Here is a 24504-nt window from a genome sequence, read left to right on the forward strand (position 1 = left end):
GCATGTTCAGCACTGTTTTACATCTCCTTTTCTTTTAACAGCACTCAATAAACGTTTGGGAACTGAGGAAACAATTGTTGAAGCTTTGAAAGTGGAATTCTTTCCCATCTTTGTTTTATGTAGAGCTTCAGTTGTTCAACAGTCCGGGGTCTCCGCTGTGGTATTTTACACTCCATAATGCGCCACACATTTTCGATGGGAGACAGGTCTGGACTGCAGGCGGGCCAGGAAAGTACCCGCACTCTTTTTTTACGAAGCCACGCTGTTGTAACACGCGCTGAATGTGGCTTGGCATTGTCTTGCTGAAATAAGCAGGGGCGTCCATGAAAAAGACGGCGCTTAGATGTCAGCATATGTTGTACATTTCAGCATTAAAAGTGCCTTCACAGATGTATAAATTACCCATGCCTTGGGCATTAATGCACCCTCATACCATCACAGATGCTGCCTTTTGAACTTTGCGTCGATAACAGTCTGGATGGTTAGCTTCCCCTTTGGTCCGGATGACACTGTGTCGAATATTTCCAAAAACTATTTGAAATGTGGACTCGTCAGACTACAGAACACTTTTCCACTTTGCATCAGTCCACCTTAGATGATCTCGGGCCCAGAGAAGCCGGTGGCGTTTCTGGATGTTGTTGATAAATGGCCTTCGCTTTGCATAGTAAAGTTTAAAATTGCACTTACAGATGTAGCGATGAACTGTATTTACATGGAGTGATTTCTCCAGATTCTCTGAACCTTTTGATGATATTATGACCCGTAGATGTTGAAATCCCAAAATTTCCTGCAATTGCACTTTGAGAAACGTTGTTCTTAAACTGTTTGACTATTTACTCACGCAGTTGTGGACAAAGGGGTGTACCTCGCCCCATCCTTTCTTGTGAAAGACTGAGCATTTTTTGGGAAGCTGTTTTTATACCCAATCATGGCACCCACCTGTTCCAAAATAGCCTGCACACCTGTGGGATGTTCCAAATAAGTGTTTGATGAGCATTTTCTCAACTTTATCAGTATTTATTGCCACCTTTCCCAACTTCTTAGTCACGTGTTGCTGGCATCAACTTCTAAAGTTAATGATTATTTGCAAAAAAAAAAATTTTTTATCATTTTGAACATCAAATATGTTGTCTCTGCAGCATATTCAACTGAATATGGGTTGAAAATTATTTGCAAATCATTTTATTCCGTTTATATTTACATCTAGCACAATTTTCCAACTCATATGGAAACAGGGTTTGTATATTAATCACAAGAGAGTCAAGAAAGAAGGGCGGACATATGCACTTGGTGTGTTTAAAATATATTTTACCATCATGTTCATGTTATGTCAAACTATGTTTGTTTTTCTAAACAAACATGTATCCACATGAATCTGGACCTGTAACTTATTTAATATTATTAATGTGCTATATAAAGCCATGTCCACACGACCATGGATAGTTTCAAAGACGCATGTCGGGGATTAAAATGATCTCCATTTACACAAGTGTAGATTCAAAATTGTCTGTGTCTACACACACAAACGCATACACTTGCTGTCATGCACATTTTGTCCAATCAGAAGCCTGGAAAAGCAGCCGCAGCTGACTTGGTGGCATTACACCTCTGTTATTATGTCTATTTTGATATATTAGACATACAAAGCCACGAATATTATTTTTGCTGCACTTAAACAGAGCTCTGGGAACATTATGAACACTTGTGAAATTATAACATGTTTAATTAGCTACATGGTGATATATTACATGTTGCTGTGAAGTAGCCTTTATAAAATCAACACGCACAAACAAGAGTCCAAGGAAATTCGAATGTTTAAGTGCCTGAAGCGCACAGAGGTGTATGTGCCACTGCAAAACTCTCATGGAATTATAATGCATTTAAATATCAATAGTGTGATATATTAATTGTGCAATAAAGTGTACAATGTCTTTAACATCCGTACACACTAACAAGGAGCCTTATATGCGCGCGTGCACGGTCACACCCAGCTGCATTTACTCAAATGGAACCAACACATGTAAGTTAACCTCATCATTTGTTGTTAAATGAGTATTCAAAACATGAGAACTGTCACGCCAAGAACAGGACTCTGAACACAGATGCAGGATTTTAATACAATATATTTATTTGAACAAGGGAAGGGGTCCAAAATGGGAGAAACAAAACAGGCTATAAAAACAACTGACCTGAGCTCTAAACTAACAGAAATATCAATAACTCAAAACGCTCCGTCTACGGAGGGATAAAGGAGCTATGAACAAAAAACTACTAAGTATAACAAAAGCCGCTCCAACGGAGGCGATATTAGGAAGATTTTCTTACCAAATCAAAATACTCCCGTGGATCCTAAAAAAGGTACAAGAAACGTGGCTGTGGACAATGCTATGGCAAGGCAACACTCTGGCACAGGACAAGAGGAGGACGAGACATTTAATCACGTCACTTGTACTGCCAGGCGCAGGTGTAGAATAGCAGAGAGAAAATGGAAAAAGGGCAGGCTGCACGTGTCCTTTGCCATTTTTAAAGAAAGTCTGCTTTCCTTTCAGATGACTGTAAAAGCAGAGATTAATATATATCTATCTCAGATTATATCTTCTAAATGTAACAACTGTTCAAAACTATTAACACTGTCAATGATGCTCCCATTGATGCTTGGTTTTGATGCTTCTTTTGAATTCTGTGAAAATTGTCTCCATTTTTTCACTGACAAAATTGTGTCAACTAGAGCCAGTTTATCCTAGCCTTCATATGACCCTTCTGTTCATCTGCATTTCTCTTCTGTTTTCCATCAGTTTGAGCCGGTGTCCTTTTCTTTTTTAAATGACACAGTTAGTCATATGAAGCCCTCTGGTTCTCCTGCAGATGCCCTCCCACCTCGCCTGTTTAAGGAGGTATTTGCTACTGTTGGATCAAGTGTCCTTAGTATTATCAATAGTAGCCTCTCTTCTGGAATAGTTCCAGTAGAGTTTAAACATGCAGTGGTACGACCTCTACTTAAAAAACCAAGCCTCGACCCATCTCTCTTACCTTAGACCTATCTCTAATCTTCCATACATTTCCAAAATATTAGAGAAGGTTGTCTACAGTCAGTTGTTGCTTTTCTTAGAGGATAATGGTATCACTGAGCTGTTCCAGTCCGGTTTTAAAGCCCTCCACAGCACAGAGTCAGCGCTTCTAAAATGTTTTGACGATATCCTCCTGTCAACTGATTTTGGTAAATATGTCGTCCTGGTGCTTTTAGATCTGTCTGCTGCGTTCGACACTGTCGACCACGCCACCTTAATCACTCGTCTTGAGAACTGTGTGGGTATTAAGGGCGCAGCCCTCACCTGGTTCCGGTCGTACCTAGCCGACAGGAGTTTTTGTGTAAAAATAGACAGTTTTATGTCTTCCACAGCTCCTTTAACACATGGGGTCCCCCAGGCAGAGGTGGGTAGAGTAACCAGAAATTGTACTCAAGTAAGAGTACTGTTACTTTAGAGATGTATTACTCAAATAAAAGTAAGGAGTAGTCACCCAAATATTTACTTGAGTAAAAGTAAAAAGTATGTTGTGAAAAAACTACTCAAGTACTGAGTAACTGATGAGTAACCTTATTACGGCAACAAATAATGCACAAAAACATAAAAATAGAAATGAGCATATTCAGAGCCAGGAATATCTCTTAAGCAACTAAAACAATAATATATATTAAATAATAGTACATGACAATCAAATAAAAAAATGGCACATTAAGCCACAATAACTTAACAGCACCATAGCCTCAGTAGGCATTCATTGATTTGATTGATTGATTGATTGATTGAAACTTATATTAGTAGATTGTACAGTACAGTACATATTCCGTACAATTGACCACTAAATGGTAACACCCTGTAAGCTTTTCTACTCACACAGTCACACTGGAAGCCAGTCGTTCGGGTTTGTCAGGAGATTTATTCTTCCGATTGCTCACACATCCACAATGCATCGACTTTTCAGTCGCTCTGTTTTCTGTTCACCAGTCTCTGCTTCCGTCTCCCCGATCTCAATCAAACTCCGTGCGCCCGGCCGCTCACTGTTAAGGACAACAGATGATTATTCTAACACGTACCACCTGCGCGACTAATCAACTGACAGCTGTGTCTCTCAGCCAGCACATGCCACGCCCCCGTCTGAGGGTGTGCTGTCTCCAGTCACCCAGACGGGGTTGCTGTCCTTCACTCCAACAGTGCACTGATCACAATGCTCCCCTACATACCTCCACCGCCAGACTTAGGCCGGGACATCGTCCGGCCGCACACACACACTCCCCCCCCGCCTGAGAGCGGGAGAGAAAGTCCGCCACGACCATCTGCGCTTCCGGCCTATGGATCACTCTGAAATGGTAGGGTTGTAAAGCAAGATACCAACGGGTGATCCGCACGTTGGCATCTTTCATGCGTTGGAGCCACTGGAGAGGCTAGTGGTCCGAGCAGAGGCTGAACGGGCGTCCCAGCAGGTAGTACTCCCTCTCCACCGTGCTGTACAGGCTTTCTCGTTCTGACAGCTTTCTACTGATATATAGGATGGGGTGGTCGATACCCTCTTTCTGTTGGGATAAAACAGCTCCCAGCCCTCTGCCCGACGCGTCCGCCTGCAAACAAAATGGGAGGGAAAAATCAGGCATGTGCAGTACTGGCTCCTCTCAAAGTGCTTTCCTCACCTTCTCGAAAGCCTACTGGCACTGCTCCATCCATTGGACCAGATCTGGAGCCCCCTTCCGGGTGAGGTCAGTTAGTGGACTGGTCAGGTCCGCAAACTGGGGGACGAACCTCCGGTAGTAGCCCACCAGCCCCAAAAACTGCCTCACCTCTTTTTTCGTCTTCGGGGTCGGGCAGGCCGCAACTGCCGCGGTTTTGTCTATCTGAGGCCGCACCTGACCTTCCCCCATGTGGTACCCCAGATACTGTACCTCCCTCCGGCCAACCGCGCACTTCGCCGGGTTGGCGGTGAGGCCCGCCCGCCTCAGGGACTCGAGTACCACCTCGAGTTGTTCCCCTGGATGATGACATCATCCAGATAGGCGGCAGCATATGCAGCGTGAGGACGCAGCACCCGGTCCATGAGTCTCTGAAAAGTGGCGGGCGCACCGAACAAGCCGAACGGAAGGGTCACGAATTGGTATAAACCTTCCGGAGTGGAAAATGCCGTTTTTTCCTTAGACTCTGGAGACAAGGGAATCTGCCAGTAATCCTTAGTTAAATCCAGTGTCGTGAAAAAATGAGCAGTGCCCAAACGGTCTAGGAGCTCGTCAACCCGGGGCATTGGGTAGGCATCAAAGCGTGACACATCATTTACCTTGCGGTAGTCCACACAGAATCGCACCGACCCATCTTTCTTCCCCACGAGAACTATGGGACTGCACCATGGACTGTGTGACTCTTCTATTACCCCCAGTTCCAGCATGGCTTTTAATTCCTCTCGAACAACTTTGCGTTTGTGTTCGGGTAGCCTAGAGGGCCGAGACCTCACCGTCACGCCTGTGCTGGTATCAATGTGATGTTGGGTGAGGTTCGTGCGGCCTGGCAGGGGGGAGAACACGTCAGCAAAATGTTGCTGTAAATTAACCACATCTGCTTTTTGTGACGGAGTCAGATTATCATCACAGCGGAGAAGGGAGGACCGGGGGGAGGGGGAACCTCCGGCCCCAGTTCCTCGTTCTCCGCTATCGCCGTCACCATGGAGACGGGCTCCGCTTCCCTCCACCCTTTTAATAGGTTGAGGTGGTAGATTTGGGTTGCCCCGCCCCTGTCAGACCGCTGGACCTCATAATCCACATCACCCACTCGTCGTGTGACCACGAAGGGTCCTTGCCACTTGGCGAGTAATTTAGAGCTGGATGTTGGGAGTAATACAAGTACTTTCTCTCCCGGTGAAAATTGTCTGAGTTGCGTCCCCTTGTTATACAGGTGTTGCTGACGTTCTTAGGCTTGGAGCAAATTCTCCCGTGATAAGTGTCCCAATGTGTGGAGTTTTGCTCTCAAGTCCATGACGTACTGAATTTCGTTTTTACTGGGACTTGGACCTTCCTCCCAGCTTTCCTTAACTAGGTCCAGTACCCCTCGCGGCTTCCTGCCGAATAACAGTTCAAACGGGGAAAACCCTGTGGAGGCCTGAAGAACCTCCCGCACTGCAAACAATAGGGGATCCAACCATTTATGCCAATTTGGTTTGTCCTCGTGTACGAACTTCCGGATCATGGATTTCAAAGTTCTATTCATCCGTTCTACCAGCCCATCTGTTTGGGGGTGGTAAACGCTGGTCCGAATAGATTTGATCCCCAATAATCCGTACAGCTCCTTTAATGTGCGTGACATAAAGGACGTGCCCTGGTCAGTTAGAATCTCTTTCGGGATTCCAACTCGGGAGATAACTTGAAACAGTGCCTGTGCTACACTCTTTGCAGAGATGGAGCACAGTGGTACTGCTTCGGGATAGCGCGTTGCGTAATCCACCATGACTAGCGCAAAGCGATATCCCCGGGTGCTCGGATGAAATGGTCCGACGAGGTCCATACCAATACATTCAAACGGGATCTCTATGAGTGGTAATGGCCGCAAAGGAGCCCTAGGGGTGGCCGCGGGGTTGACTAGCTGACAATCCAAGCAGGACGCACACCAGCGGCGCACGTCCGCTCGAATGCCGGGCCAATAGAACCGGACCATTATCCGATTAAGTGTCTTATCATACCCCATGGGATTAAAATGTCCTGCCTGGAAAATCATTTCCCGACGGTTTTTCGGCACCAACAACTGGGTGATTTCCTCCCCTGTCTGAGTGTCACGACTCACTTTGTATAATTTGTCCCTAATCAATGCAAAGTGAGGGAAATCCCGCGCTATCCCCGGGCGAACCAGCTGTCCATCAATTGAAATCACTTGGTCCCAGATCGCGCGCAGAGTGTCATCTCGAGACTGCTCAAGTGGAAAATCCTCCATGGGGCGCCATTGGGGAGCCGGGGAAACTTCCTGAGAAGCCCCCGCCGTCTCCCCTTCCCCGTCACCCCCAGCAGCGTCGGATGATCTTGCGTCGCCGAAGAGAACAGCGCGGATATCCCCTTTCCCTACCGGTCGTGAACGCACCCCTGCGCACTGCTCTATTAACCCATTAAATCCCGACCAATTGATTCCCGAGATTAAGGGGTGCGCCAGGCGCGAATTTACAGCCACCTTAAAACTATGTTTTTTTCCCTTAAAAAAAATTTCCACCGGCACAATAGGGTACTCGTGAACATCCCCATGCACACATTTAACCCGCACCCGTGTACCCATTCTCAACGTCCCGGGTCGAACCAGATTCTGGTGGATCATGGACTGCTCGCAGCCCGAATCCACCATTGCCCGGTGTGTACTCCCTTGTATCCTTATCGGCACGTAGTACGTCTCTCCTGGCCCGGGGAAGGGCGCTGCAGGGTCGACGACCCGGATCACCTGACCCACCTCCATGCTAGGACATTCCCGCTGCAGGTGTCCAAGCCGTCCACACCTCCAGCACACCTGCCCAGGCATCCGAGGAGCCATTTGCGGGGGAGACACAGCGTCTGTAACGGCCGGGTTCTGGGGAGGAGAAAAAACAGTTTGAGCATTTTTAAATCTAGTCCATTGCTGATTCCCATCAGCCGGCTGTGTGCGCATCTTGCGCGGCGCTGGAACTGGGCGCTCCCCCGCCTCCACTGCCTTTTCCTCCTTCCGATGCACTGCCAAATGATCTTCTGCTAGGGCCACCGCCGCGGCCAGGTCTTGTGAGCGGTGATACCGGACCCACGCTGAGGTCCATGCCGGGATCGCTTCCATGAACTGCTCGAGAATGATTTGTTCCATCACTTCCTCGACTCGCCCAGGTTGCAGCCATCTGTTCGCCGCGTCGCTGAGTTGCTGACCCAGGGCGAAAGGCTGCTCCTCCGGGCCGAGTCGCATTGCCCGGAATCGGCGCCTGTGATCCTCTTTGGATCCTCCCGTCCGGTCCAGCACTGCGCGCCTCAAGTCCCGGTACCTGACCCGGGAATCTGGTGGTAGGCTGAGTGCCGCTCGTTGCGCCTCTCCCGCCAGCAGCGGCATCAGACGCACTGCCCGTTCCTCCTCCGGCCATGCGCATGCGCCCGCCGTGGCTTCGAACATGTCCATAAATGATTGTGGATCTTCTGTCTCCGCCATTCTGTGCATCCCCACAGTCGCTAGGGATGGACTCGCTGTTGTGGGTGTTCCTGCTCCGGACCTCTCTGTCATGGCTCGCAGGATCTGATTTTGTTGCGCGATTTGGTTTTGCATCGGTCCATCTGCCGGTGATTTGCGGTAGATACTTCCGCCAACAGCTGCCCCAATGCTTCAATCGGGCTAGGTGTCGACATTGTTTTTAATATATATATATATATATATATATTTTTTTTTTTTTTTTTTTTAAGTTGAGCGCCAAATGTAAGCTTTCCTACTCACACAGTCACACTGGAAGCCAGTCGTTCGGGTTTGACAGATTTATTCTTCCGATTGCTCACACATCCACAATGCATCGACTTTTCAGTCGCTCTGTTTTCTGTTCACCAGTCTCTGCTTCCGTCTCCCTGGTCTCAATCAAACTCCTTGCGCCCGGCCGCTCACTGTTAAGGACAACAGATGATTACTCTAACACGTACCACCTGCGCGACTAATCATCTGACAGCTGTGTCTCTCAGCCAGCACATGCCACGCCCCCGTCTGAGGGTGTGCTGTCTCCGGTCACCCAGACGGGGTCGCTGTCCTTCACTCCAACAGTGCACTGATCACAAGCCTCCCCTACACACCCCAATAAGTTTTTCAACGTTTATCAATTACTTAGTAAATGACCAAGTCGAGTTGATCTACCTCATATATACAAATACATTCACAAACATTTCATTTATACACACACATATCATACATACACACACACACAAATCATTTACACACACACATATCATATATATTTATACACACACATATCATATATATATATATATATATATATATATATATATATATATATATATATATACATTTATATATACAGTATATAATTTATATTTATTTATTTTGCCGTTTTTGTTCACATGTTGAAGGGGTTTTAATGAATATACATGCATGTTTAACACATAGATTCCTATCTTTCATGAAGACAAGAATATAAGTTGGTGTATTACCTGATTCTGATGACTTGCATTGATTGGAATCAGACGTCCACGTTTTCAAATGGAGGAGAAAAAAAGTTCCTCTTTTCTGTCTAATACCACATGAAAGTCGTTGGTTTTTGGCATCTTATCTGTCCAGCTTCCATATTTGTTTTTATACACTTTACAAGAAGTACATTGGCGGCAAACTCCGTAGCTTGCTAGCTTGTTTGCGCTGGCTTTCGGAGACTCTTATTTTCTTAACGCAGGCGCGATGGAGCGGCGCTTTAATTGTGAAGACAGGAACTGTGCGATCAGTCTTTAGGCTTTTGACGGGAAGTACGGTTGAAATAAAGTGTCTTTTTTCCTTTACACTTTTGATTGTTTGATTGAAACTTTTATTATTAGATTGCACAGTACAGTACATATTCCGTACAATTGACCACTAAATGGTAACACCCGAATAAGTTTGTCAACATGTTTAAGTCGGGTTTTACGTATCACGGTCATGTGACCGCCTGGCTCTGTTTGATTGGTCCAACGTCACCAGTGACTGCATGTGATTGGTGAAACGCAGGCATGCGTAGATCCTACTTTGAAGCTCTGTCATAACCAAAACAAACATTAATAGATCGATAAAAAAAAAGTTGCGAGTAGCGAGCTTAATGTAGATAAATGGAACGGAGTAAAAGTAGCGTTTCTTCTCTATAAATATACTTCAGTCAAAGTAAAAGTATGTTGCATAAAAACTACTCATAGAAGTACAATTTATCCAAAAAGTTACTCAAGTAAATGTAACGGAGTAAATGTAGTGCGTTACTACCCACCTCTGCCCCCAGGGCTAAATTCTTGCCCCAATCTTTTTTGCACTTTCCCTTCTCCCCCTATGTTCTATTTTTAGGAAGTACGGTATTGCATTTAATTTTTATGCCGATGATTGCCAGATCTATTTTCCCATGGCACAAAATAACACAGTTCAACGTCTCATTGACTGCCTGCACGACATCAAAGCCTGGCTTTCAGCTAAATCCCTGAGCCTAAATGAAGACAAAACAGAAGTTGTGTTGTTCGGTCCAAGTCGCTCTCCCTCCCCCAACGTTGACCTCGGCACTCTGACCCCGTTTTTCAGTGACTGTGTCACAAACCTGGGGGTAAATTTCGACTCATATTTTAAATTCGAAAAACAAATCAGCAGCGTCGTTCAAAAAAGCTTGTATCAATTACGCCAAATAGCGAAAGTGAAACCGCTTCTATCATGACATGATCTCGAGAAATTAATCCACGCCTTTATCTCGAATCGTTTAGACCAGTGGTCCCCAACTACCGGGCCGCGGCCCGGGAGCGAGCCACAGAAGAATTGTTTATTTTATTGTTTTTTTTAATTAAAAATATATATATATATATTTTTTTTTTTATTATTTTATTAAATCAACTTAAAAAACACAAGATACACTTACAATTAGTGCACCAACCCAAAAAACCTCCCTTTTTCATGACAAAAACCTCGCTTTTTCATAACAAAGAAAAAAAACAAAACTGTTTTTTGTTTATGTTTTATTTATTTTATTTATTTTATTTATTTATTTTTTATCGTGTTCTGTTTGTGTTGTGTTGTGTTTGCTCGGTTCTCGTATTATCTTTTAACCTGCCCATTGTACAGCACTTTGGCTACCCCTGTGGTAAATTTTAAATCCATCCATCTTCTTCCGCTTATCTGAGGTCGGGTCGCGGGGGCAGCATCCTAAGTAGGGAATCCCAGACTTCCCTCTCCCCAGCCACTTCGTCTAGCTCTTCCCGGGGGATCCCGAGGCGTTCCCAGGCCAACCGGGAGACATAGACTTCCCAACGTGTCCTGGGTCTTCTCCGTGGCCTCCTACCGGTTGGACATGTCCTAAACACCTCCCTAGGGAGGCGTTCGGGTGGCATCCTGACCAGATGCCCGAACCACCTCATCTGGCTCCTCTCGAAATTTCAAAAGTGCTTTATAAATAAAGTTGATTTGATTTGATTTATACACATGAGGGAGTGTGACACAGGTGGGCACAATCAGGAGAGACATCAGACCAGTGAAACAGGAGGAAGGGCAAGTGATCTGAAACAAGAGGGAGAGTTAACCTTTCAAAATAAAACAGGAAATGACGAGACAACATGACACCAGACGAAACCCAGACAAGACTTCACCCAGGTGTGACAAGATCCTGCAGCACCTTTCTTGTGACACACAGCAAAAAGTCTTGCTTGTCCACGTTGTTCCATCAGCTGGAGGTCCGACAGCATCCAAAGAGCTGACTGTCATTGGCACCAGGGGGAATGTCGCAAAGCCCATTCTGATGCGTCTTTTTATCAATGTTGTGTAAAAATAGCTCATTTACATACAGCAAGTCTTCTTATAATGTGTTTAAAGCCAGCAAAGCAGTGTTGTGTAGCTCTGGATCGCACAACCGTGACGTCATCAGAGGAGTACAAGTCTCCATCTGTGCCGTGTACACACATACGTTGAGCGGAAAGTTTTGCAAATCTTTACCTTGGCTTGGCTAGCGTTTGCAAAAGTTTGCGTTTTTAAATACAAATGTTTGCCTGTGAACAAGAGGTCTAAACGCGAGATAAGTATGCATTTATTAAGTATCCGTGTTCGTGTGGACATGGTCTGAAGGTAGAAAAGTTGTGTAAAAAGAAAGCTTTTTAACTAAAGTGTATATGGTTTTTTTTGCACTCAAATGTTTCCATTGAGAAGGCCATGGTGCTGTTTTGTATCTTCCACATTGACTTGTTTGTACATGCATGAGTTACACTACTTTGAGAAAATGCATGGCCAGACATCTGCAGGTGATTAATAAAATAAAAGCCCTAATTGAACATATAATATAATGATGCTGTTTTCTTAAATGCATTTTTTTCTTCCTTTAGGAGATGACGCCCAGTTTGACTTGGACATCTGAAGAAGATTATAATAAGTCATTGCAACGTCATCATCAGTGTTTATAGCTAGTACACAAGATTTTTTTTAGACCAGTCCTATTAAAAACTTCAGAGTTTGGAATGTCTAATCAGTCTTTTAAAAAGGGATTTACATTCATATTGTAATGAATGTGCATGAGAGAATATGACACAATGTCATGATGGCTCATGACGGTTTTGGAAAATTGTGTTTTTCTTGTGTTTTAGTGTTTTTTTCCTGTCCATCGCTCTATTTTGGTTCCTCTTCTGCTTTTTGGTCTGTCCTGCTGTTAATTTTACTTCTGCTTCCATGCGCTGTTCTCACCTAATCCTGATTACCAACCAAGAGGGTTTATGTGCCAGTGTCACTGTTTCTTGAGCTGGACGCTAGTTCATTGTTCAGATTTTGTTTTTGCCTGACCTTGTCTTGGCTAGCCTTGCCTTGTTATTGTCACATTTTTCCTCACTCGTAATCTACTTCTGTAGCCACGCTGGTGCTTCCTCCTTTTTTGTCACTAATAAAAGTACCTTTTGCTTGCACATCGCCTACCTTCGCTGCATCCTGAGGTCTCACCAGCAGCAACTATCGACAAGCACAACACTTATACTGTATTTGCAAATGGATTCATGAAGACGATTATTTCTTTGATATGCTATGTTAAGTGATGTTACCTCGCTTCTTAAAATGTTTACTTCATAAAAATACAATCTATTGTTTGTTATATTTTATTACTAGTTAACCATGCTCATGACATTTAATTTATCTTACAAATGGTATTGATTTAATCCTTTGTAACAGTTTACTCTGTGTGAAATCAACAAAATCATCATAATTGGAGTTGTATCCTGATTGGCTGGCTGAGACCGTTAGCGACCAATCAGCTTTGACGTCCAAATAAGTAACTTATGTACTCACTCAAACTTCACAATTGAAAATAAATAACTTGATTTAATGTACAATGTAACAAAACAATTGGGTCAATGTGACCAAAACATCTCAAAGTTAAAGCACTTGCATCATGCAAAAATGTGTAGATTTCTTGCATTAAGAAACAATGTTCCGTCCTTTGTGTACCATAGTGCTTCAGTCAGTGTTGTAGTTATATTAATGAAAAGTACAAAACATAATTTTGAGTGTACATGCTAGATGTTTGTTGCCACTGTACAATGTGTCCTTTGCCTGTGCTGTCCAGGTTCTCAGTGGCAGCCACACTCCTTCACCACCATGTCCTCGTGGTGCCTCATCACCAGCTTGCCCTTCTCGTAGTAGAGCATGGAGAGTGGCGAAAGGTGTGTGGGCACGCAGGACAAACATGGCGCCTTGTGTGGGTGGTAGTGCTTCAGCAGGCTCTGCGAAGAACAGAAGCATGCATTAGAACAACTGCAAGGCTTCTGTTCATGTGTTTGAAAAGTAAAGTATTACCTGCATGTAAGCGTGGTTGGTTGGTTTAAATCTCTCATCGACAGGTGTGGGACAGGCCCCTTCGCAGCGGAAGGCGTTATAGCGTTTGGGATAAATAATCCACTGACTCCAGCCCAGCTTCTCAAAGTCCACCCACATGTCCACCTTCCTGCATAAAGGACCTTGCTTGTTCAGAGTATCAGCAGGGCTGACCACTGGCATCCTTTCTCTGGGCCTGCGGTAAGTGTGTGGGTGCCTTTTGGTCCTGCGCCACTTCGTCTTGGCGCCAGCATCCCATCCCAAGCTCACGTATTTGGAATGTTCCGCTGTGTGGATGAGAGTGGGTGTCCTCTTCTGCCTGGCGAAGACCACCATAATGACCCGGTTCGCTGTAGGGTGTTGGACCCCCTCCAGATCCTCCTCCATCTCTGTGGCTACCTCATGCCAGCGCGTGAGCGGTTCCTGTTGTCGCCAACGACTGAGCATCTCAGTCATGGTGAACACCTTCCAGGAGGACGAGGAGGAGAGTGTCATAGAACCAGGACGGGCTCTGAGGCGTCCCAGGAACACCCTGTTGTCTGAGCAGTTCTCTTCAGAACACGGGTCCACTCTGGAGTGGTAGATGTCTACTAAAGCCATGGAGGACTTGCTGAAGGCAGGGAGGCGCATCCTTAGCTCGGCCTGTTGAAAGTTATTATTGCTGGAATACATGGAGGACATGTCGAAGGTGATGGACCATCTGTTGCCCCTCTGCTGGCAGCCTGAACAAAAATACAAGTTAGATCAGGGGTCGGGAAGCTTTTTGGCTGAGAGACATTTAAGCCAAATATTTAAAAATGTATTTCCGTGAGAGCCATATAATATTTTATAACACTGAATACAACTAAATGTCTGCATTTTTAAGTACGAACAACATTTATAGAGTATAATATGTCACAAACTCGCATGGCAGCAGTAGTAGCGACCCCAAGATGAAGGAACCTAGAGAGCGAAGAGCAGGTACGATGCTTTTAATATTAACAGAGGAGAATGAAGCAGTCTTGCATGTACAGTTCTAAACAATAGTCAATCTTTGAGCCCTGAGGAGCGCGTGAGACAAGCATAAATAGAAACATGCTGATTGGCAGCCGGTGTGGACCGGCTGCAAATCATCAGCAGGTGAGGGGGAAAAAAACAACGCTCAGCGGGACAAGCAGGAAATGGAAACAAAATAAGAGCACTGGTGGGAAGTAAATACAAAACAAAGAAGCACAAACAGAAATTAAGTGACAGATCTTCACATAATTAGTCTCTCATTCTTTTTAATGACATTTTTATTCGGAAGCTCACCGATGATACCATTAATGCGACTTCTTGAACAGGTGCGGGAGTACACAGATGGATGGATTGAAATGTATAAGAATATTTTATATTTTGAACGTTATTTTTAACACTGTGATTACCAGCGGAATTATTCATTACTTATCGTGTGAAGCAATGTCAGCTAAGATTTATCTGAGAGCCAGGTGCAGTCATTTAAAGAGCCACGTCTGGCTGGAGAGCCATAGGTTCCCTACCCCTGAGTTAGAATATTATTAAAAATGCTTGCGTTTTTCATAATGAATAATGAATATGAATTATTAAACAATAATTAAACAATGAATAATTAAACAGTGCATGCAGGAAAAAGACATTTACTCTGCATGTTGGTTCAAACCAACTTGTGTTGAAAGTGTCATCATTTTCAGAAGAATAAAAACTACTCACTTTTAGCGATAAGACTGGTCACAGAGTCCGAGTTATGCAGTCCGGGTTTGTCCACGATCCAACTCTCTCTCCCGGCCCGGTCCTCGGTCAGCATGGCTCTGTAGAGCTGCATCATGAGGAGGGGAAGTCCTCCGGTCTTGAGAGTCTGCAGGGGGCGTCCGACGTCTGACGTCACCGCCACACACCAAACCACGAGGAGGAGAACCGCAGCGCTTTGCATCGTTAGTCCTTCTTCTTCTTCTTGTGGTCGCTGTTGCAGGGAGTGCCTGAATGGTCCAGTCGCGATGCCGGCCTTGTTTTATGAGGCCCATGTCTGATAGACGATGTCTTTGATGTGTGTGATCCACCTCTGTTAATGTCACACAATCATCGTGTCGAAACCACTAGAACCTTTGTAGTGGCCCAAGTGTGCTTTGATGAGAAACCTTGACAATCATTTTAGTTAAGGAGATTAGGAGACCTGCTGTGTGATTAATGACAAATTAATCACACTCTTCTTTCTGTTGACTCAACATGAAAGTGAAGGCAAGTTCAGGCCAATATTGGGGAGAAAAATCAAGAGGCATAAATGGTGAAATATTTGGTGGAGAAAGTATTGAAAACAATAACGAAATTGCATAGTAATTGATTTCAATGTATATGAATCATGAATACATTATAAAAAAAATTGATCAACAGTGAAGCAGGAAGCAGTAAAAGATAACTATAAACGCAATTATGAATCATTGAGGTTTTGAAAAAAAGCAATGAGACATTCTAACAGGATGAAAACTATAACGTAATTATAAATCATTCATCAAGAAATCAACAAGTTATTAGTTTTTAAAAAAAAGCTCTATTATATACGCAAAATAACAGAATGAAAACATTTTTCGAAAAAAAAAAGCCTAACCGGATTCATGAAACGGAATTAAATATGCCTAATTATTAAATCAGGCATTAACTAAATTGTATGTGTATTATTTTGGTTGTAATTTACAAAAACTGCAAGGTATCGTTATGAAAGGTGTTTTTTATCCTTATTGTTACCTTTCTGTATGTAGTTATGGGTTTGCCGGAATGCAAGCAGCCTATTTATTATTGTATGTTTACTATTGTACTATTTAATATCAAAAGTGTATACTTTACATGAACGTGGTCTGTTTCCAAATATCTACAAGAGAGTTTTTCCGCCATTATAATGAAAATTAAGTTTCTTCAGGTCACAGAGTAAAAGCCCCCTCGTAATAAATGAGCTGAAAATTGACACTTTAACCTTCAATTAATTACACTGCATTATCTTGAAAGGGATGCAATGGATAACAAAAGACTCGATATCAATTTGACTTTCAGTTATTCTTGTACTTGATCTTTATAGTGCATACATCAAAAAACTGCTCTTGATTTGGAACCACTCTACATGTCTATTTGATGTTCAAAACCTTACCCCAAACAATTAATTTTTTATGAATGACTCTGTTAATTTAATACACACTTTTTTGGCCTTTTTTAAACTGTTGTAAATGTCTTTATATTATTTTATGTTATGTGTTATTCGTTTTGATTTTGTTTTTATCTACTTCCGCATTGGCGCAACCTGCGCTTTAGTGCGCATGTGCGTGTTATCTTTTAATTAAGGGCGGTTTCCAGCTGCTGCAGTGTGTCCAGGTGAGCCGTGCGTGCCGACATGCAATCACGCCAGCTCATTTGTTTGCTTTTTCTGTCAAGTTTAGCGTCTGCCCCAGGTAATTTGACTTTTCTTTGTGTTTTGTTTTAATATTTGGTTTGAAGAGTATAGCCTATGTAGGTTAAATAACCTTTCAGTGCTCAAGTGACATTTTTTTTTAATATGTCTGACGCAAACGAGACAAGATGGGTCATTATCATGACGATAACACATTTCTACAAAAAATATGTTTTGGCAAATTCAGGAGCGTTAACAAACATAACTGGTGTATGTAGAGTGTATGTAAAACTTTAAAATCCTGTGTATTTTGACATGAAAAGACACAGACCGGTTGAGCTTAACGTTTTGTTGACGCCTGCTCCATCTTCAATTATCGATTGTCTTTTATGTCAAGACAAATTGTATCATTTGTATAAAATGATAAATGGGTTGTACTTGTATAGCGCTTTTCTACCTTCAAGGTAAAAGTTAAAAAAGTACCAATGATTGTCACACACATACTAGATGTGGAGAAATTATTCTCTGCATTTGACCCATCACCCTTGATCACCCCCTGGGAGGTGAGGGGAGCAGTGGGCAGCAGCGGTGCCACGCCTGGGAATCATTTATGGTGATTTAACCCCCAATTCCAACCCTTAATGCTGAGTGCCAAGCAGGGACGTAATGAGTCCCATTTCTATAGTCTTTGGTATGACTCGGCCGGGATTTGAACTCGCGACTTACTGATCTCAGGGCAGACACTCTAACCACTGAGTAGGTACTCAAAGCGCTTTGACACTACTTTCACATTTACCCATTCACACACGTATTCACACACTGATGGAGGGAGCTGCCATGCTTTGGGGTGGCATAGCTCGGTTGGTATAGTGGCCGTGTCAGCAACTCAAGGGTTGCAGGTTCCATTCCCGCTTCCGCCATCCTAGTCACTGCCGTTGTGTCCTTGGGCAAGACACTTTACCCACCTGCTCCCAGTGCCACCCACACTGGTTTAAATGTAACTTAGATATTGGGTTTCACTATGTAAAGCGCTTTGAGTCACTTGAGAAAAGCGCTATATAAATATAAATATAATTCACTTCACTTCATTAACCAGCACCCATCAGGAGCAAGGGTGAAGTGTCTTGCTCAAGGACACAACTGACGTGACGAGGTTGGTACTAGGTGGGGATTGAACCAGGGACCCTCTGATTGCGCACAGCCACTCTGCGCCACGCCGTCCCAAAAAATGTAGTTACTCTCCTTCAAATTAAAGTATTTTGTGATGCTAATTACCTTCAATACTATTTTTCAGGGCAGAATTTAGGCTGCCATAAGAAACAATGGCAGTGTGATGATGGCAGCTGCATCCCTAACAAATGGAGATGTGATGGAGATGGAGACTGCCTGGATGGCTCTGATGAGATGGACTGTACTGGTAGGGGAACTTTTCTCTTGACACATTGTGGTGATTCTCAATTAAGGTCTATCCCAAGAGCAATACTTGATGTTTATCCCCGCAGCCTTAATTATTTTCTCTTAGATATTGACATTTTCCTATGGTTTGTGACTCTCTTTGAAATTCTTTTGACACCCCAGCCTCTACCGATTGTAAACCAGGCCAGTTTCCATGCATGGACTCTGTTGCCTGTGTTGACGCATCAGCGCGCTGTGATGGGAAAAAGCAGTGTCCGACTGGCTCTGATGAGGAGAACTGTGCGGCCTCAGAGGGCTGTTTAAACTCCGACTGGACATGTCAGAACAAGATTTGTATTCCCAAAGAGCTGCGCTGTGATGGAAAAAACGACTGTGTGGACAACTCTGATGAAGACGGCTGTGGTGAGAAATTGTTTGCATTTTAAGAAGAAAAGTGTTTGATTTAATTGTGTCCCCTCTACAGTTTTGATACATTTAGATTTTTTTTATCTAAGAATTAATAAGGCAGCTTGGCTGACACACCAAGGGCAACATACTGTATGTAGGCTTTAGGTCAATTTGAAAGTTAAGGTATGTCAAAAAGACATTTAAATTCAGTGATTCATGGGTTTTATTACAGATGTGTGTAGCGAGGACGCCCTATCTTGTCCGGATGGCATGTGTCTTTCAGCTGAAGAAAGGTGTGATGGGAAGGTCCACTGCTCGGATGGCAGCGACGAACCCAAAACCTGCGGTATGTTTACAAATGTTATTGGAGCTAAAATGACAAGTGTTGAAATACTTTAATTATGAACAATGAAGCTTTAATGTACTATACACAAATACTTACTCTTACTTCTTCTTGCAGGTCATACTTGCTCTGTGAAAAATGGTGGTTGCAGCCACTTGTGTGTAGATGAGACCTGGGGTGCACTGTGCACATGTCCTGCTGGATATGAACTTTCTGTCAATGGAGCAGTCTGCAAAGGTCACACACTTTGTGGCAGTTACATTTATTTTTTCTGTGAAAAAAAACTTTTCTCCACACACTGCAATTTGTTCACGAGTTTTATTCTTTCTTGGGTAAAAGTTAGTTTTCTGTACCACAGCACCACCTGCTGGCTATGATGTGGTATTACCTCACTTTGTGTTTAATCTCTCTATAGATTTGGATGAATGTGCCCTTCCTTCTGCACCATGCCTGCATCAATGCACCAACACGGTTGGATCTTATGTTTGCCACTGTAGAGAAGGCTTCAAACAGAATGGTGGCATTGCCTGTCTAGCTACAGGTAATAACATATTTTGCTGCACAAAATATTGTCCCACAAATTATTGCAGATAAACAATAACATTATTTTGAGACAAAAATAATCACAAGTGTGGTTATAATAGTTATATAGTGTAATTGTTTCAACCCATTTTTCCCCAATGTAATTAGTCAAAAGTAAACATTTATCATAATTTAATAAAATAAAGTGGACTCTTAATCTGTTAGTCAAAATTGCGCTTATATAAATATTGAAATGCAGTTTTTCCAGAGTTGGAAAAACTGGGTCTTGTGGTTTTTGTCTTGTTTTGGTTGTTGCAATTACTTTTCAACAAATGTGTTCAGGTAACAATACTCGACTGCTGACAGTAATGAGGACGTCTGTAGGGCTGCTGAATGTCAAGTCTCAACAGTTTGATGTCGTCCAGAGTCTTTTGTTCAACCCAGTGGCCCTGACCTATGATATTGCCAGAGGCTGCTACTACTGGGCTGATGGTGCAGGCCGCATATATAAGAGCGATGGACAGCGCAGCAGAACAATCTATACTGGTTTGTTGGACATTTGATATGCAATTATTACATTAGTGACAAGAATTTGCAGGACTGTGCAAATAGTGTCATCTTCTTAACTGTGTGATATTGTTTCCTATTATACCAATCCACGTTAACACAAAACAATCTTGATAGCTCGATACATTTTTAAGCATGTTTTCAGTGGCTTTTCTAGTTTTGCCCTAACTAGTCCTTCAAATCCTCGAACAGGTGAGCTTGGAATTAAGGGTCTAGCTTGTGATTGGTTGAATGGAAACCTGTTCTGGACCAATCAGAGGACTGAATCAATCTACATGCAAGGAGAAGACAAAAGTTATACTACTCTGTTGAGCAAAGACATCAGTCCGTCAGAATTGGTTCTTATACCAGTGGAAAGGTAAGCTTGGTCCACCTTCCAGTGTATTGACAATAAGAACTGCTTTCAAAACTAAATTTTTCTTTGTGTTGCAGCCTGATGTTTTGGATCAACGAAGGCCCTGCTGATAGGAGGACCATTGAAAAATCCTGGATGGATGGATCAGACCGAAGCACTATGGCTGTGCTAACAGCCCAGTCGGCCCATGGGCTCACAGCGGATGTTGCAGCCAGAAGGCTCTACTGGATTAGTGACTTTAAGAAAGTGAGTTCAAGAGATAATAGGCTGCCGTAGTTTAAGTGTGAACCTTATTTAAAGTATAATATTGTCTTTAGTCCATTGAGACAATGAATGTGGATGGAACGAGCACCTATTCCTTTACTGGACTGTTCAACCGGAGACCAGCTCTGAGCCTGGCTGTGTTTGAAAGTTCCTTCTATTGGGTTGATGATAAGGGCCTCTGGCAGGTGCCTCAGGACCAACCAAGCCAGAGGAAATTTCTCTGGAAATCCACAGTTCCACTGCTCAGTGTTTACCATGAGCTGCAGCAGCCTAGAGGTAACTTAAATACATGATAAATGTTACATCACTGTAGTATGTCTAATGCATAGCCCAAAGTGTACCTTTTTGTTAAGCAGCCTAAAAACAAGTGTCTCTGATCTCAACATTTTCTACTCTTAGGCACTTCTGCATGTGCCAAGACCCCGTGCCATATCTGTCTTCTAACTAACAGCAACCCTGTAGGGTTCACGTGCACTTGTCCCAACTCCAAAGTTCTGATGCTTGATGGAACATGTGAATGTAGGGTCTTTATGGAATTGTTAATGCTGTATAAAGAAAACATTTCTACAGTGAGGACAATGTCCAAATCAAATGAGAATTTGATTAGTTTTTTTTGTTTTTTAGATCCTAGGTTCCTTTATGCTACCTCCAGCAGTATCAATATGTTGGCGTTTCAAGGCAGCGTGTTCACCAACACTGAGCTGTTTTCCACTGACGAGAGCATCCTGTCATTTGATGTCGACTGGAATCAAGACTGGCTGTATTGGGCCAACAAAACTGGACACATCCAGCGCACCAGCTTAACTCGAGTCAAGACTGAATGGATTCCGACACCAATGTCAGGTTAATGTTTTTTCATTTTTTAAAGGAAAATTGCATTTTTTTGCCAATCCTCTATAATCCCTGTGTGGGTCAGGAACACATTTCCTTTTGTGTTCAACATATTAAAACAAACAAAAAAAAACTGTAATGGGGATTCAGCTAGTCCACCTATATAGCACTCCAAAAAAACAGTTTGTGTACATGCTGTTACCAAGGAGTAGCAGGCACTTCCATGGTAATACATAGACCATTTTGGAAATTTAAACCATACTGTAACTTTTCTGGGCTCATTGATTTCACAGAACACCCTGTCTTCTGCTCGAGTACATTTGGGATAGGCTCCAGCAACCCCAAAAGGGACAAACAGTTGAAAACGGATGGGTAGAATGACATGGCAACTTACTTTGGGACAACTGATAATCCAGAACCTTTTCTTTTAGACTAAATGAGGACTGAAGGATGAGCTACAAGTTTTAGATACTGGATGCTATGCAGATCCATTTTGGTAAAACACTATACAAGCCCTCATGTAGCACGAGTCCTAAATGCTAAACATTTCATCAACAAAATAAGAACATAAAACAGCCACTTACTGGGATGTTGCATCTTCACAATACTTGTGCCACATTTTTCTGTTGAATTCAGCGTGATTCTTATAACATAACACGCTTTTTACCATGAATTGATTAACGTGGACCCCGACTTAAACAAGTTGAAAGACTTATTTGGGTGTTACCATTTAGTGGTCAATTGTACGGAATATGTACTGAACTGTGCAATCTACTAATAAAAGTATCAATCAATCAAAGCTTGGAAGAGACGAGCATCTGCCGCGTCCTAGTGATGTCTGGTTGGGAGCCAATATCCACTGATTCAGTCAGTCTGGATTTTTAGCCGCCAGCATGTGGAATTTCTAAGTTAAATAATGTTCCAAAAACTATTCTGCGGCAGCAACAACTCTAAATAGTAGCATGATGTGCTGTTACTAAACCCAAAAAGTAGGTCCTCCGTCAACGTCTCTATAGCTTTGTTAATATGCATATCACAACATGTAATTGGAACGTCGTTGGCGATTTTTAGATGTTTTTTTTAAGAGCGCCTCAGGCAAAATGGTAGAATTACCATTGTGTGCATTGTTAGCTGTCTCGTGTTAGTATTATATACAACTCACATAAGAATTGTGGATGGTCAATTTGCCAAAATTGCAGTTTTTCTTTTAAATCATTGAGACAGTAGACCAGGGGTGTCAAACTCAAATACAGAGTGGGCCAAAATTTTAAACGGAACAAAGCCGCGGGCCAAGGTTGAACAATTTAATCTTTTAACAGGGACCCAAACAAGTTTTGCATTGAATATTGAACAAGCAAGGCTTATATAACTTTAGTGACATGCAAAATCCAGTTCCAAACAATAATAATAATTTAAAAAATATCAATGGCATATCAACATTTAAATAAAAATGTTATGCCTTTTTTTTCTATTTGCAATCTTCTGAGATAAATATCACTTTTTTCTACAGGCTAGTAATACATTTGAAAATAAAATAACAATAATGAATGAAGCAAACATTAAAGACTTGAAGTAGCAAGAGAAAATGCATGAATAAAACGTTAATTATTGGTCAGTTTGCTGGAAGTTTCCCGGAAGAGTTAGTGCTGCAAAGGGTTCTGGGTATTTGTTCTGTTGTGTTACGGTGCAGATGTTCACCCAAAATGTGTTTGTCATTCTTGTTTGGTGTGGGTTCAGTGTGGCGCATATTTGTAACAGTGCTAAAGTTGTTTATACGGCCACCCTCAGTGTGACCTGTATGGCTGTTGACCAAGTATGCCTTGCATTCACGTGTGTGTGTGTGTGTGTGTGTGTGTGTGTGTGTGTGTGTGTGTGTGTAAAAGCCACAAATATTATGTGACCCGCTGTTAGTATGGAGGAAAAGGGGACGTGACGACAGGTTGTAGAGAACGATAAAGGCAGTGCCTTAAATGCAAGACCCCAATATAGTCGTCCAGGTGGAAATTCGGGAGAATGGTTGCCCCGGGAGATTTTCGGGAGGGGCACTGAACTTCGGGAGTCTACCAGGAAAATTAGGAGGGTTGGCAAGTATGAGTATTAGCGGTGAATGCGGTGTTATGGCGGCACCGACGCTGTATAACAGCGGCGGGCCAGCTATAATGCTAAATTGATATTGCCTCAAGGGCCAAATTAAATTACACGGCGGGCCAGAGTTTGACACCCATGCAGTAGACTTTATCAAATGAAATGAAATTGTAAGTAAAAAAAATGTCTTAATCAACAAATCTTTTTCCTTGATGCTTTTTCAGTTTGCCAAATAAAAGTTGACCAGAAGAGTGGCAGCATCTATTGGGTGTCACGTGACCAAACCCGCATCGGTTCAGTAGAAGTGAATAGTCGTCATGCACAGCAGTTGTATCACACAACAAAGCAGATTCAAAACTTTTACCTGGACTGGCTGAGGGGTGGGATCATCTGGCTGGAGGAGCAGAAGATCTTTAGTATGAGCATGACCGGAAGCAGAGCTAAAGAACTTCTGCACTTGGCAGAAGTCACAGGGAACATTGCCTTTGACCTCAGAGCCGCTAGTCTGCTGTGGAACTCAAAAATGGGAGGTTTGTTACTTCTGTAAATAACCATAAAGTCTATTCATCTTTAACTATATACTGTACATAGAAATACAGTTGTCCCTCGTCATCATATTGCATATTTTTTGCCAAACATATTCTATCTTAAATGTAGCGTGTTTAAGCATACAGATGGGTAAATGAACTACAAAAAACACAAAACATAGTACTACAGTAGGAAATGATTACTAAATGAGATCAAATTGATATGACACATCATTTTATGCTCTAGTTTTGAATATATTAGATTTATAATTTGATTCCTACTTGGCGGAAATTCATTTATGGGTCACTGACGTATA

General features: G+C 42.8%; 3 protein-coding genes across 4 annotated transcripts in view; 2 read left to right on the top strand and 1 right to left on the bottom strand.

Moving 5' to 3' along the window:
* The window catches only part of LOC133536302 (eukaryotic translation initiation factor 4E-binding protein 2-like), a 57920-nt gene extending 45301 nt beyond the window's left edge, over positions 1 to 12619 (top strand). Inside the window, exon 4 of the mRNA XM_061876728.1 lies at positions 12050 to 12619. Within this exon, the coding sequence (XP_061732712.1) occupies positions 12050 to 12081 (32 nt within the window). The 3' untranslated portion in view covers positions 12082 to 12619. The remainder of the gene's footprint in view (positions 1 to 12049) is intronic.
* A 161-nt stretch (positions 12620 to 12780) lies between these two features.
* Positions 12781 to 15591, bottom strand: LOC133536301 (nodal homolog 2-A-like). The gene is made up of 3 exons (XM_061876726.1): positions 15228 to 15591; positions 13503 to 14242; positions 12781 to 13429 (listed from the first exon to the last, which is right to left on the bottom strand). Exons 1-3 carry the CDS (start codon positions 15445 to 15447, stop codon positions 13277 to 13279), a joined length of 1113 nt encoding a protein of 370 aa, XP_061732710.1. The 5' UTR covers positions 15448 to 15591; the 3' UTR covers positions 12781 to 13276.
* A 1213-nt stretch (positions 15592 to 16804) lies between these two features.
* The window catches only part of LOC133536304 (low-density lipoprotein receptor-related protein 2-like), a 30405-nt gene continuing 22705 nt past the window's right edge, over positions 16805 to 24504 (top strand). For both annotated transcript variants that reach the window (XM_061876729.1, XM_061876730.1), the window contains exons 1-13: positions 16805 to 16951; positions 18185 to 18307; positions 18469 to 18708; positions 18926 to 19039; positions 19154 to 19273; positions 19452 to 19577; positions 19901 to 20104; positions 20318 to 20483; positions 20558 to 20726; positions 20798 to 21020; positions 21144 to 21263; positions 21369 to 21587; positions 23885 to 24190. In XM_061876729.1, the coding sequence (XP_061732713.1) occupies positions 16894 to 16951; positions 18185 to 18307; positions 18469 to 18708; positions 18926 to 19039; positions 19154 to 19273; positions 19452 to 19577; positions 19901 to 20104; positions 20318 to 20483; positions 20558 to 20726; positions 20798 to 21020; positions 21144 to 21263; positions 21369 to 21587; positions 23885 to 24190 (2188 nt within the window). In that variant the 5' untranslated portion in view covers positions 16805 to 16893. The remainder of the gene's footprint in view (positions 16952 to 18184; positions 18308 to 18468; positions 18709 to 18925; positions 19040 to 19153; positions 19274 to 19451; positions 19578 to 19900; positions 20105 to 20317; positions 20484 to 20557; positions 20727 to 20797; positions 21021 to 21143; positions 21264 to 21368; positions 21588 to 23884; positions 24191 to 24504) is intronic.

Source organism: Nerophis ophidion, linkage group LG17 (assembly GCF_033978795.1).
Source record: "Nerophis ophidion isolate RoL-2023_Sa linkage group LG17, RoL_Noph_v1.0, whole genome shotgun sequence".
Lineage (NCBI taxonomy): Eukaryota > Metazoa > Chordata > Actinopteri > Syngnathiformes > Syngnathidae > Nerophis > Nerophis ophidion.

Coding starts and splice junctions, on each gene's coding strand:
- LOC133536301 (XM_061876726.1), bottom strand. CDS start 15,447: ATGCAAAGCGCTGCGGTTCTCCTCCTCGTGGTTTGGTGTGTGGCGGTG. Junction 14,243..15,227: donor GACCAGTCTTATCGCTAAAA/GTGAGTAGTTTT, acceptor ATTTTTGTTCAG/GCTGCCAGCAGAGGGGCAAC. Junction 13,430..13,502: donor CCAACCACGCTTACATGCAG/GTAATACTTTAC, acceptor TGTTCTTCGCAG/AGCCTGCTGAAGCACTACCA.